Source organism: Aspergillus karnatakaensis, assembly GCF_047715665.1.
Source record: "Aspergillus karnatakaensis strain CBS 102800 unplaced genomic scaffold BJY04scaffold_61, whole genome shotgun sequence".
NCBI classification, from domain to species: domain Eukaryota; kingdom Fungi; phylum Ascomycota; class Eurotiomycetes; order Eurotiales; family Aspergillaceae; genus Aspergillus; species Aspergillus karnatakaensis.
In genome coordinates, this window is record NW_027395773.1 from 1 (window position 1) to 14253 (window position 14253).

Consider the following 14253-nt stretch of genomic DNA (forward strand, 5'->3'; position numbering starts at 1 on the left):
CTAACTTTTTTATAAATAAGTTAAAAATAATCCAAGCCTAACTATCAAGAGACTTAGAATTTATTAATATATAGATAGCAACCTACTATAACAAGAAAAGATCTAAGGGACCAGATCTAGAAGAAAGGGGGAAAGTCTTCCTCTTACAACAAAATATTAAGATAAAATAACCAAGCGCAAAACTAGACCATATCCGCTTAGGATTATTTAAAATTAAAAAGTAACTAGGACTAGTTAATTATTAACTAAAGCTACTAGCTTTAATAAAATATATATACCTAGTTTTTTATATCTTATTATTAGAACTAGTACCTGTTAACACTAAACTCGCTAAATATATAAAAGTTAAAAAAATAGATAAAGCAGAATACAAAGTTAAAAAGATTCTAAACTACAAGCGAGTTAGCGGCAAAACCTAATACCTAGTAAAGTAAAAAAGATATAATACCTCTAAAAATACCTGGGAACTTATTAAGAACCTAACAGGTTACTAGAAAAAGGTTTAGGAGTACTACTAGGGATCTTAAAAATAAAAAAGTCTATATTCTGCTAGAATATTAGAGACTTAATTATCTAGGTTAGACTAGTTTAGTTAGATATCACAGCTAGCTAAGCAACCGCAGCCTTATACTTATTAGCTAGGTACTTAAGTTTAGAGCAATCCTTAATAATTAGGGGATCTTCCTTATTTAACTAATTTATTACTACTATATCATAATCTAATATCTTAATACCACGCTCCTTTAAGAATTTTTATTATTTTTAAAGACGGGATAATTTAGCAAATAAACGAGCAGAAGCCTCCTTAGCCTTAATAATCTTATACTTTATTTATTTCTTATCACGTTTTAAGTTAGCCTACTACTTCTTGCTATAAAATTATTTCTTGTATTTCCAACCGTGACAGGTGTACGACGCGTAATTCCAGCTTTTTAAGTCTATAATACAAGTAATATCGCGGGAGGAGCAGTACTTATAAGGGTTAGGAACAGGAAGGCTGTTACAAATAATACTCTTAGACTAGGCGATGCGGTTAGTAAGGTGATTCCTCCTGGGAGGTATGTTAAGCTATCTTAGAAGAAGAAGAAAAGGAGAAGTCAAAAACTTACGGGTATGCGGGGAATTTATAATACTTATACTTTTCAGGACGAAAAGCAAGAAGAAGGGGAGATAATATTAAGAACCTAGCAAGGCGGAATTACAAGGCAGAAACTCGGGCAAGAAAGAGGACCAGGGGTGTCGGCCTAGGAACAGAAAAGCCCCACAAATAAAGACCCGGAAAAGCGCAGGACCTGCGGGGCGGGAACTAGGCAGGAGGGCCTAGGGCTATAACTATAGATAAAAAAAAGTAAATAAGTATAAAACTAGTAGTAGATAAGGCGCTAGAAGCTAAGCTAAACTAATTATAATCTTAATTACTATCTAGCGCAGTGTCTCGGCGGTCACGTGCGTATACTATCTAATATACTAGGTAATAGTAGAAGAATAGTATACGAGGAAAAGATATCTTATTAGATATACTATCTGGTATATTATAAAAAGGTAAGAAAGTAATATACTAGCAAAAGATATTTAAGAATGCTTATTACTACTATATCTAGTCTTACTTATTCTTCGTAATTAATTATAAATTATTATCTTAGGGTTACTTTTAAAATAGTAATACACTCGTACGAACTACCTTACAAGTATTTTATATATAAGATACTTGGCCTTGTCTACTTTAACTAAGCTTAACCCCGACCGTGACTAGTCTTTATACTAGTTAGATATAAAGCTATTTAGAGAAAGGATCAAGTAAGTTAAGTCAAGCGTTGCGAGCTTACGAGAGGTTACCAGGGTTAGGAAGAAGCCAGAGGTTGGTTCTTCCGTAACACTATCCTTCTTTTATTATTAGTATAGTAATTTAAATAATAGTTCTTAATAATTATTATCTTAATTACTAATACTTAGCTATCTACTATAGTAGTCACTATAATAGTCTTATATAACTTATAGCTTACTTTAACTCCTCTTTATTTATTTAGTAATTTACTACTAAAGTATACTAGACTATTATCCTAGGTTAGTAAGTATTATTTTATAATAATTATTCTTTTCCTAATAGTAGTCCTCCCTTAATAGTAGTTTTTCTTAAATTATTATCTTTTTAAACTCCTGTTCTTTCTAGACTACTATCTTTTTATAATTATAGTTTTAACTAATCTACTATCCTTTTTTCCTAGCTACCCTAGCTAGGATAGCTATTCCTATTTCTATCTTATAATTCTACCCTGCTAGGTTCTTAATATTATTCCTCCTCTTTTTACTTTTTATCCTGAGAAGCATAGTGTTATGGAAGAGCCAACTGCTTTGATATCTTCCTAACCCTGCTAAGTTCTTGTAAGCTCACAACAAAGTCTTAACTAACTTAATCCTTTTTCTAAATAGCTTCTTATCTAATTAATATAAGGATTAGTCATAGTTAGGGTTAAGCTTAGTTAAAGTAGGCAAGGCTAAGTATTCTATATATAAAATACTTATAGAGTAGTTTATTATTACAGAAGAACAGACCTTTCTATGTCTTCCTAACCCTAGTAACTTCTTATAAGCTTGTAATACTTAACTTAACTTACTTAATCTTTTTTTTAAATAGCTTCTTATCTAACTAGTATAAAGACTAGTTATAATTAGGGTTAAGCTTAGTTAAAATAAATAAGGCTAAGTATCTTATATATAAAATACTTATAAAATAATTTATATAAATATATTACTATTCTAAAGATAACTTTAAGATAATAATTATATACTAATTATAAAGAATAAGTAAGACTAAATATAATAATAATAAATATTCTTAAATATTCTTTATTTTAACTACTAACCTAACTATTAATCCCTATAATAATTCTTATACTAGTTCTTAGTAACTATCTTCCTAACTATTATACCTTATAATAATCTTTATAGTAGTTTTATATAATTTATAGCTTACTTTAGTTTTTTTTACTTACTTAATAGCTTGCTACTAAAGTATACTAGATTATTATCCTGGGATAATAGCTATTATCCTGTGACTATTATCCCTTCTTAATAGTAGTCCTTTTCTTAATAGCAGTCCTTTATAAATTACTATCCTTCCTTAATAATAGTCCTCTGCAGACTATTATCTTTTTAAGGTTTTTATTCTTTTTAAATTACTATCTTTCTATAACTGCAGTCTTAACTAACCTGTTATTTTTCTCTCCCCAGCTGTCCTAACCAGAATAGCTGTCCCTGTTTCTGCCTTGCAACCCCGCCTTGCTAGGTTCTTAACAATTTCAGGTATCTGTTTCTGTCTAAGGCATTATTCAGGTATCTCTATTAAACGCTAAGGCAGAGAAGTAGCTTAATTAGGACTAGACTACCCGTAATTAGCCTGCCAAGCCAAACCCCAATAAAAATTTCCCCTTACCCTAAGCCCTATAATATCTCCTTCCCTATTAGAATATTTCAAAATATGTTAAAATATTATTATTCTTTGAACCCTAAGGATTCCAAATATATAAAAAAAATTAGAAAATTTTAAATATTCATGATTTTTAGGGGGGGGGGGCATGGAAATCTCATGCCCCCCCCCTGCCAAGACTTTTTTTTGCTGATGCCCCCCCTCCCCCGGCATGGGCCGGAATATAGTTAGGTTCTTAACACCACCTAGAAAATGACTTAACCCTTAATAGAAATAGTAAATCTAAAATTTTAGGTATTAATTCCTGCCTCAGGCATAATTCAGGTATCTATCCTAACCCTCAGGTAGAGGGGCGGCTTAATTAAGACTAGACTACCTGTAATTAGCCTGCCAAGCTAAACCCTAGTAAAAATTTCCCCTTACCCTAACCCCCACTATATCTCCTTCCCTATTAGGGAATTTCAATATATTTTAAAATATTATAATTCTTTAAGCTCTAAGAATTCTGAATATATAAAAATATATAAAAATGATTGAATATTAATGATTTTTAGGGGGGGGGCATGGAAATCTTATGTTTCCCCCCCTGCCAAGACTTTTTTTAGCTGATGCCCCCCCCCGGGCATGGGCCGGAATATAGTTAGTATTATTATTATACTTGATATATCTTGACTTATAATTCTTATAATATATATATATTAATTTATCTTTACTACTTATTATAATAAAATTTATTACTAAAGCTAATAATTATATTCTTATTAATTCTGGTTGTACTTTATTATTAAGAACCCAGCAAGGCAGGGTCGCAAGGCAGAAACAAAGACAGCTATTCTGATTAGGATAGCTGAGGGGAAAAGATAACAGGTTAGTCGGGACTATAGTCATGGGAGGACAGCAGTCTAGAAAGGATAAGAACCTTAAAAGGATAGTAGCCTATAAAGGACTACTATTAAAGAAAGGACTACTATTAGGCAGAGATGATAGTCACAAGATAATAATTATTATCCTAGGATAATAGTCTAGTATATTTTAGTAATAAGCTACTAGATAAGTAAAAGAGAGCTAAGGTAAGCTATAAGTTATGTAAGACTACTATAGGAACTACTATAAGGCATGATAGTTAGGAAGGTAGTTGCTAAGAACTATTATAGGGACTATTATAAAGGTTAGTAGTTAGGATAGTAGTTAGGATAAAGAATATTTAAGAATACTTATTACTACTATATCTAGTCTTACTTGTTTTTTGTGATTAATATAAATTATTATCTTAAAGTTATCTTTAGAATAGTAATATACTTATATAAACTACTCTATAAATATTTTATATATAAGATACTTAGCCTTATCTACTTTAACTAAGCTTAACCTTAACTATAACTAGTCTTTATACTAGTTAAATATAAAGTTATTAAGAGAAAGAATTAAGTAAGTTAAGTTAAGTGTTACAAGCTTATAAGAGGTTACTAGGGTTAGGAAGACACAGAGAGGTCTATTCTTCTGTAACATTTATGTTATTATATATTTATATTAGTTTTCTTAATTACTTATTTTTATTAGTATTCTTCTAGTAACTCTTATTTTGATTAGACTCTTAAATATATTTTACTAATAAAAGTAGAGAAATAAGCCTGCTAGTAAACTATCTAGCCTTTTTTATATCTCTATATAAAAAGGTTAGACTACTTCTTTTTACTAATTATTAGGGAAAGGACTAATTAGAGCAAGACCTAAGTTAAGATATAACTAGTTAGTAAGGTATTATCTTATTATTAGGCTGAGATACAGGGCTTTATACTTAATATCTATAATTATATATTAAGCTCTGGTAATTCTTATAGTTAGCTTCTTGGCTATTGGTTTATATGTATAGTGTTCCTTAGTTCCCTACATGCTATTTATTAATCTTTACTACTTTATTTCTAGAGTACTAGAAGAGCCTTGTAATTAGTTAAAGTGTTATTATACTATATAGCTAGTGTTTATACTCCTTCTTGTTTTGCTGTTGACTAAGAAGATGTTGTGTAGAGTATGTATATACAGTAGTTTACAAAATCAGCTTCAAAGATCCTGCACTCTTTTGTTGTTGATTTGGAGGCTGTGCAAGAGGGGCTAGACTTATTCGGTTAGCGCCGGGAATCACTTAAGTTCCAATCCGGTTCTGTATGGTAAAAACCAGGTCGAATTTTAATCATGTGACATAGCGGTTGTGTTCCAAAGGTCCTCCTCCACATTGACCATTCTCTCACCGTTGCATCGACCAAGCTTGAAGTAGCCGCATGATACGATTACGAGCCAAGGCTGCAAAATGTAACCAACGCAATGGCATCCGTAGTCAACCGAGAGGCACAAATACGAGATCATGGCGATTCGTAATCGATGCCACAATGCAGCCTCTTCGTATTTCATGCGGGCCACCACCACGATTCGGGTTACATGTCCCCTGATCCCCGCGCCCTGCCAAACCAGCACGTATGCGATATAGATTCAAGAAACGATTAATAGAGTCTCTTGCGCACAGGTCAGCTACAGGCTGAGTTGCCCCATGAACAACACTATCCGCCTTTAATATTTTCCCTTCTCTACTCTATAGTAATCAGAACTGATACCTACAATGTCCACCACACCCATCGCAACAACAATGAACGCCTTAGTCCTTACTCCCGCCACACGCACAGCCTCCCTGCGCCGTATTCCCATCCCCACACCCGGGCCCGGCGAAGTCCTAATCCGCATCCACGCCGTCTCCGTCAACCACGTCGACCAGTTCTACTTTGCGGAGCCAATCGCGGCGCAGGAGACGCGCGTACTCGGTGTTGATTTTGCGGGAGTTGTTGTGGGTCAACATCCGGACCTTGCCGACGGCCATGATAGGAGGGTAAGGGCAGGGACGACGGTCGCCGGGTTCGTGCAGGGGGGTAAGTACGCCTACGATTCTCCAAGCGACCCAATCCTCCTCGTAAGAAGCTAATCACGGCTCGTGCAGCAAACTCCGTAAATGACCGCCCCGGCGCATTCGCCGAGTACGTCGCCGCGATGTACGATCTCCTCTGGACGGTCCCACATAGGCTATCTTTCGAGGAAGCATGCACGGTAAGCATGTGCGCGCTGACAGCCGCGCAGGCGCTGTTTCCTCGATTCGGACTGCCGTGTCCTTTTTTGGATGGGTATAACAGCTCCCTATCAGATGTTGTAGATGGAGAGGAGGGCGAGACCATAAACATCCTAATCTATGGCTCCTCCTCCTCACTGGGCCTCTTCGCCGCGCAGCTCGTGCACGTCGCCGCTAAAACATTCCCGAATCGAAAGTTCCGTCTCATCGGGACAGCGAGCGCAAATAAACACACTATGCTCTCCGCAGCACCATACAACTACGATATCCTCCTCGATTACCGCGACAGCACATGGCCCGAGCGCGTGCGCGCCGCCACTGGTGGTGTTGGAATCCACTACGCGCTCGACACGATCTCCGAGCGCAACACGGTGACTAAAGTACATAACACGCTGCATCCGAAGGGGAAATACCATGTCTTCCGCGGCCAGGACGGTGGACAGTTCGATACAAAGGATCTAGCAATCCAGCCGCTTTATGGGACCGTTTGGGAGGGGCTGGGGGTTGAGGTTGATTATGGGGATGGTATGTGCTCATATCCCTAGGCTTTGTAGATTGTGTGTTGAGAGGGAAGTGCCTGTGCTGATGCCTTCGATGGATTATAGGTCTGGTCTTCGCTGCACCCCCTGCAGCGCGCGAGTTCGCCGTGAAGTTCTTCGAGTTTCTCGGGCCGGGCGTTGAGGAGAATAGAGTCGTGTTGGAGCCGAATCCTGTAAGGAGAATGCCCGGCGGGTTGGAGCGGATTGTCCCAGATGCGTTCTCGCTGTTATCTGGCTTGGTTTCTGAGAGCGCCAGAAAAGGGGATGGAGAGGGACAGGTGGCGGAACATATGAGGCCGGTTAGTGGGGAGAAGCTTGTTTACTCTGTCGCTTAGATGGAAGTTCTATCCATTGCGGCGAGAGGCTTTATGGATAAGGTCTTATTTGTTTAGGCATGATCGGCTTTGTCAAAAGTGCTCCTCCCATCCTCTAGGATTATCAGGCTAGGTCTAGGAGTCTCTAAATAAAGCCGCCACTGAATTAATGTATGAAAGCCCAACTGGTTTGAGAAGAATTCTTGGTATCACATCACGCCTTCCTTCAATTGCTGAACTATCAACGTGGCACACTCACAAGAAACTAGCCAACAAAAACAGATTTGCGCAGCATCATAAAGGCCCTGAAGCATCCATCAATTCACCATACAACCAAATCCATCCATATCCACCTTTCACAATTTCTGCCCCGCCTGCCCCGAAACAGTCCCCGCCACATTGCCCGAGCCAAGGGCAGTAATGGCGTCATACGGCAGCGAAGATGGCGTGAGAGTCCCCTCAGGGACGGTATTTTCGCTCCCACCAAGATCAACATCATCAACAACCGCGTAGCCCGTGTAGTCAGAGTCATCGAAGAAGATAGCGCGCTCATCGGAGTTAGTGAAGGCGGAGCTCTGGATGAGCACCTGCGCGTCCATGCGGCAGTTCACACCACTGGTGAGGATAGTATCCCAGTAGTTGTTGATGATGTGGACGGTGCCGAAGCGGACAGAGGGGACGCGGGAGTTCACGTTGTACCAGTGGTTGTTGGCGTAGGTGATGTGAAGCGCGCCGAGGTCTTCGTCTTCGTTGTTGTCGGAGTGCCCGATCAAAGAGCCTTTCCACTACATGCTGTCAGCATAACCACACTTAGCCACGCACGAGGGGTGGGTGACGTACGTGGTCGTGGAAGTAAGTGTTCGACACGGTGATCCATTCCGCGCCGTGGGTGATATCAAGCAGGCCGTCAAGGTCGTCCTTTCCAGCGCTAAGATCGCCAGAGAGATCGCAGTGGTCGACCCAGACATTAGTCGATTCGTCAATGCCAATTGCATCCCCGTTATCCGCGTCGACCTGGCCGATCTTCAGGTTTCGCATGATGACGTTGCTCACGCGGCGGATGTAGAAGCCCACACCCGTGATGGCTATTACCCGTCAGTATACAAATCCATAAACATCTGATGTCTGTATCTAGTGGTAGAAAGGAAAAATAGGAAAGGGATAGACATACAGCTCCCCGACTCTCCATAGATCGTCTTGTCAGACGCAACACGGATCTTGGCGCTTCCCGAGATAGAGCCGGACACAATGATGGTGAGCGGCTCGTCGCTCTCAGCTGCTTCAGTGAGGCTGTCGAGGTCAGACACGGTCACGGTGTCGCCGGCGGCTCCACCTGTCGTCCCTCCGTTCTCCGTGCAGTATCCAATCGGGCAGGCGGCGGAGGCCTGGCGGCGGGCGAGGTCGTTGCGAGCTTTGAGGTCAGTGGGGGACGCGATGGCGAGGGTCGCCAACAGGACGATTGGGGTGAACCTCATTTTGAGACGTTTGATCGAGAGATCCAAGTTCTAATTCGAGTTGATGGGCTAAGAAAGGCAAGGGCTAGCTATCCAGAGCTGCTTACGGATGTGGTTGGGAATCTTTCAACTAGCGATGAAATATCACTCCTTATATACCTTTCCAAACCGCATCCACCTCTTCCATCGCCAACCGAACTATACAATCCGGAACATCCACCATCCACGTCCGAAGCACACTCTGTAGAGCATATTCTTCACAAACCCCTTGTCAAATGCATACCCCAGGCCAAGACCCCGGCGCGATTTCCCCTCGATGTCCCTTCCAATCGTCTTTCGTATCGCGTGCAGATCCCCCGGCCCCAAGTGTCACACCCTCCGCATTTGGCACGGAGACCCGCGCGATCGCATCCTGACGATTCCTGCGGACATTATCCCCAATCTAAGCGCGACGTTCTTGTGGGAGCGAAAATTGAGATGGGAAATTCCGCGGTGTTTCATGCACGTTTGGGCTGGCGCTGTCAGCTGGTGAGGGATATGCAGTCTCATACTTGAGTTGATACTCGGACGTCATAACGAGTGGGATCAGTTCTTCCGAAGTGTTGGCAGAGATCAGCGCATGCTATATAACAGAACCTGCAATTGGCGGGTAAATATTCTTTCCTGGAAGAAATATATGCCATCTCATATGCCATCACGAGCGCGTTGCAGGATGTTTCTGCTTTTCATGCCCTGGATGGATTGTATTGACAGGTTCCTCAACATCACATCATAGCACATCGAATCTTCTGATCACCAGCCAACTGGGCGAGCAAATCGAGGGACCCAATACAACGCAATTGATGAAGGATTGCCCGATCATAAGTTCAGGACCCCGTGGATACCCTCCGTCTATCGCTAGTCCTTTCGAACCCGTGCCACCTTTCTTTCTTTCTTTCCGCCCTCCCAAACAAACAACGCAGGATGCTTGCTTCAGCTCTCTTTACCACTGCTATACTGGCTCTCGCCCCAGTCGTTCATGGGCATGCTGTCGTGGCCGAACCTCTACCACGCAAGGTCAGTTCTCGGCTCGTCCGAATCGCTCTATCCCGGGGGGTGTCGTGTCCCCGGTTGACTGACGCTCAATAGACCGGCCCCGCGCATGAGGCCGCCTGCGGAGCAGCTGTAGTCGACGTTTTGGAGAACGGTAGGCCCAGCGAAAGCCATTATCCCTAGACAGTAACAAGCTAATCCTGAGTGGCGTTCAGACATCGCCGGCCCAATCGAAAACGCCATGGCGAAGGCCGACGACGACTACAACTGCAACGCGTATCTGTGCCGCGGGTCCAGTTCGAGGATAACACAGATAATGTCCTCGAAGTGAGCGTCGGCGAGGTTCTGTATTTCCATGTTGATTTGATTGCGGGACATCATCCGGGCTATGCGGTGCGTTTTTCTTCCTCTATGAGCTTCTTGTTTCTAGGGTGGAACAAAAAGAGCACTGACTTGGGGGCAGATCGTCTCCATCGTTGACACAGCGACAAACTCAATCATCGGCGATCCCCTGCGCCCATGGGACGACTGGCCGAACCATCTATCTGGGCCGCCGAGGGATGATAGTATGTGCACCATAGGATGTCCCCATCCGTCACTCCCCCTTACTCCTTCTATTTCCTCTCATCGAGAATCTTGGAGTATCAGCTGTATCAGCTGATCATAGTCGATCTAGTCGACTACAACGTAACAATCCCAGACTCGCTGGGAACCCAATGCAGCTCGGCCGGAAGCTGCGTCATCCAGTGGTACTGGTACGCGAGTGGAAACGAGCAGACGTATGAGTGCTGTAACGATTTCTATGTTGTTGGGTAGTGGTGATTCTGACCGGACCGGATGTCGCGACTGGAAGGGTAGCACTACTATACATGGATGGATGGATGGATGGACGATTGGAGATGCTGTGGCGTGACGGCGCTATGTATGGATTGACAGGTTGTACATAAAGATCAGGGGCAGAAATATGCTATTGCTAACCTTGGCGGGGGAGGAAGCGGGCGTCGCGAAGCCTTTTAAATAGCACCAGATCTTCATAAAGAATATAGAGTAATAATGGTCGACCCCTGGAGAGGCTATATCCGCCCCAGCGGAGCCCAGCAGCTTCGAATGCCAAGGGCTCGTCCAGCTTTCTCGAGCCAGTGAGGCAGAGCACAGAGTGACCCGTTTCCAAGTGCGATAAGGACACGAACGAACACGAGATACCAAACTAGTAGCGTCATATGATTCGCCCCAGGCTCGTATTTCAATCAACCCAGAGGCGCCGAGCCGCACTGCCGGCTGGACTTATATGTGGGGAGGTATGTACGCAAGCCAGGCCCAGACCTGCTATGCGGCTGCATCTCTGTTAAGGCTGTCCGTCTATTTCTTTTCCCCCATCCGTGCCAACTCAGTAATTACCGACAATGCCACACGGAACACTCGCACCCGAACTAATCCTACACATCGCATCCTTCCTCGAGGACGCCGCACTAAACTCGCTCCTACGAACATCAAAATGGCACACGTCGCTCCTCACCCCCGTGCTCTACGATCGCGCATTCAACTTCTCCACGGCCACGGCCGCCGCGCGGGACACGACGATAGCACTGGAAGACGAAAATACAGACGACCCGCTGGGACGCATTAACGCGATCTTAGCAAGCCCGACGACTCCAGGGAAATTCTCGCGCGCGACCTGGCTCTCTGCAGGGTCGTGGAGGTCGGAGTGGATTGTTGACTACCTTCTTCGCGTGCGGGATGGGGTGTTCGTCACGCCGACGTGGGATCGTGACGACGACGAGGAAGAGGAAGAGGAAGACGAAGACGAAGACGAAGAAAATAGTGATCAGGACGCGAATGCGGGTGGCATGGATGCGACCGGAGACAACGCCCAAGGCGCCGGCCTGATATCCGTGCGAACGAGTCTGCTAGGATGCATGGTAGCTGTTCAAAATACCACGATGGTGACGATCCTCCTCGCACAGGAGGACGTGCGCGCTGCACTCCGTGCGCCTGGCCTGGCAATAGGCGCACCAGCCACAGAAACCAACCTACTATGTCGGCGGTTATCGCCCTTCGACCCTCTCTTCTTCGCGATCAAGAACGACGACGTGCCAATGTTCCGCGCTGTCCTGGATGCAGCGGAGGGCAGGATGGCTGCGGCGAGCGATATTCTCGGCTTCGCTATCGACTGCTATGTCCCACCGCGGTCGCGGGAGCTCCTCGACGCTGTCATCGCCGCTACGCGTGGTTGTGGCCGGGGTATTGATCAGCCGTCGGAGTTGACCGGATGGCCGCGCACGCCTCTAGGGGCGGCAGCGGCGATGGGGCATCTCGTTGCCGTGAAAGCGCTGCTGGATGCTGGGGTAGATTTGTGGTCCGTGAGCCGGCGGCGCCTGCTAGCGGTCGAGGAAGCGTTGGATGCTGAGGGGCCAGCTGTGGCGCGATTGTTGATGGAGGAGATGCTAAAGCGCGAGCGGGACGGGAAAGCGAGGACGAATGGAGAAGAAGCCGAGACGGCAGCTGGAGAGACAAGAAATGAACGGAACTGGCAGACAAAACTGCTCCACCGCATCGTGATTCAGCGCCGCGGCGCAATGATCGCGCTAGTTCCGACCCTGCTTCAGAACAGGGCCTCGATCGTCGCCCAAACCACCGAGGGCGTCAACGCGCTAGACCTGATTGAACGATGGGGCCAGAGCAACCCGTTTAGTTCGTGGCCGGGGCCCGAAAATGCTGCCGTTGTGCAGGGCGTCGCGGCCTCGATCCTCGCGGCCGATCCAGGCTTGCGGCCCTCAAGCCACATAAACCGCCGGCTGTGGCGTCTCGCTGGCGCAGCCTGCGCCGAGCAGAACCATCTACTCCTCCTCAGCCTGTGCATGCACACGGGCGAGTCCGCTCTCAACGTCCGGGGCCGCGACGGGCTCACCGCGCTGCATTATATCTGCGACAGCGAGCGCTCGGACCGTGCATGCGGTAAGGCCCGGCCCGCGCGCGACGAGGCCGATTGCGAGATGGCGCGGATCCTCCTCGAGGAGGGTGCAGACCCAGGCGTAAGGGATGCGAGACGCGGAGCGACGCCGCTCCTTTGCGCGGCGCGCAGGCACAGGCCGCTAATTGCCCGGTTGCTGCTCGAGCACCCGCGCGGATGCTCGACGGTCGATGTCGCTGACACCTCGGGGACGACACCGCTCATTGCGGCGGTGGCGGTGGGGGGAAGTCACCTTGGGCTGGTCTCGGTGCTTCTGGACGCGGGCGCGGACACGCACGCTGAGGACTGGCTGCGGAAGAATGCTCTGCATCATGCGCTCTCGTGCGGCAATCCTGATCCGGAGATCGTTCGGCTCCTGGCGAACCGAATGCGGGAGCAGCAACCACATGCAAGTGGAACGCCAGACACCCGGGAGCCTACTGCAGACGCCGCCTACGTTTCGCAACGGATCCCTGTTATCCACGTCGCCGGAAGAAAAGGATTCGCGCCCGCCGTGCGGATTTTCGCGGACGCGGGGTATGCGCTTGATGAGCGGGACGAAGAGGGCGAGGACGGATGTACGGCGCTACGGTGCGCCGCCATGCTCGGCGATCGCGGGTACGAGTTCGTGGAGGAGATGATCAGGGCAGCGGGGGAGGGGATTGTGCGTTCTGATGATCGTGGTACTGGGATGCTGGTCTGTGCGGTTATGGGGCGTGTTGGTGTCTTAAAGGATCGGATTGTGCGGATTCTGAGGCTGCTGGTGAAGCATGGGCGGTCGTGCATGGGGATTGCCATAGGTGTCGTTATGTCGAGGTAATTCTGGGCTGGAGTAGTGGTGCTTCCGGAGGACTCTTATAGCTAGACTTTAGAGCCGGTACACACTGGGAGGAGGGCACCGCCCGCCGCAAGGGAGGTGCTAAGAATGGCTAGGCCATGGACAGCAGTCATGGTGCAGGTATGAATGCACCAGGCAATACTACTATCATAGAGATGTCGACTTATAACTTGACATATCTCGTTTATGTTTTCTGTGAGTAGGATGTCGCTTTAGTAGCCAAAAAATATCATAAGAATCTTGGAAGACGATGGAAGATAAAACAATACTTCGTTTGATGTAGAGTAAGACCGTCGTCAGATAGGCCGGCACTGCGACGTGAGAGGTGAAAGAAAAGTTTTGCTGCATATAAGATCTGACATACAATCTGGATACACCAAAGTTCAACCGAGATAATGGGCGTAACAGGGTTAAAATGAAGCATGAGACGGACAGTCCACATTGCAAGTCCATTTTTAATCCCTCTTTTCTCACCTCCATGCATGATGGACAAATCGTATGCGAGCAGCCCAAACACACATTCAGCAGGAACTGCTGCGTCCGTGGCCCATCGCCACACTTACAGCAGAACCACGTAAGTCCAGTCA

General features: G+C 45.7%; 4 protein-coding genes across 4 annotated transcripts; 3 read left to right on the plus strand and 1 right to left on the minus strand.

Moving 5' to 3' along the window:
* Positions 1-6041: 6041 nt before the first annotated feature.
* On the plus strand, positions 6042-7413 carry BJY04DRAFT_222549 (zinc-binding alcohol dehydrogenase family protein; the record flags this gene model as incomplete). Its single annotated transcript, XM_073717412.1, has 3 exons — positions 6042-6345; positions 6414-7064; positions 7145-7413. The coding sequence occupies 3 exons, from the start codon at positions 6042-6044 to the stop codon at positions 7411-7413; spliced, it is 1224 nt and encodes a 407-aa protein (XP_073566690.1).
* A 335-nt stretch (positions 7414-7748) lies between these two features.
* On the minus strand, positions 7749-8867 carry BJY04DRAFT_210266 (pectate lyase family protein; the record flags this gene model as incomplete). Its single annotated transcript, XM_073714231.1, has 3 exons — positions 7749-8177; positions 8233-8477; positions 8564-8867. The coding sequence occupies 3 exons, from the start codon at positions 8865-8867 to the stop codon at positions 7749-7751; spliced, it is 978 nt and encodes a 325-aa protein (XP_073566691.1).
* A 942-nt stretch (positions 8868-9809) lies between these two features.
* On the plus strand, positions 9810-10694 carry BJY04DRAFT_222551 (uncharacterized protein; the record flags this gene model as incomplete). Its single annotated transcript, XM_073717413.1, has 5 exons — positions 9810-9902; positions 9975-10032; positions 10084-10271; positions 10342-10444; positions 10555-10694. The coding sequence occupies 5 exons, from the start codon at positions 9810-9812 to the stop codon at positions 10692-10694; spliced, it is 582 nt and encodes a 193-aa protein (XP_073566692.1).
* Positions 10695-11170: 476 nt separating this feature from the next.
* On the plus strand, positions 11171-13929 carry BJY04DRAFT_199175 (uncharacterized protein). Its single transcript, XM_073712727.1, has one exon. It carries the CDS (start codon positions 11282-11284, stop codon positions 13646-13648), a length of 2367 nt encoding a protein of 788 aa, XP_073566693.1. The 5' UTR covers positions 11171-11281; the 3' UTR covers positions 13649-13929.
* The last annotated feature ends 324 nt before the right edge of the window (positions 13930-14253 follow it).

What these genes read in the sequence shown, in the direction of transcription:
- BJY04DRAFT_199175 (XM_073712727.1), top strand. Translation starts at nt 11,282, where the DNA reads ATGCCACACGGAACACTCGCACCCGAACTAATCCTACACATCGCATCC.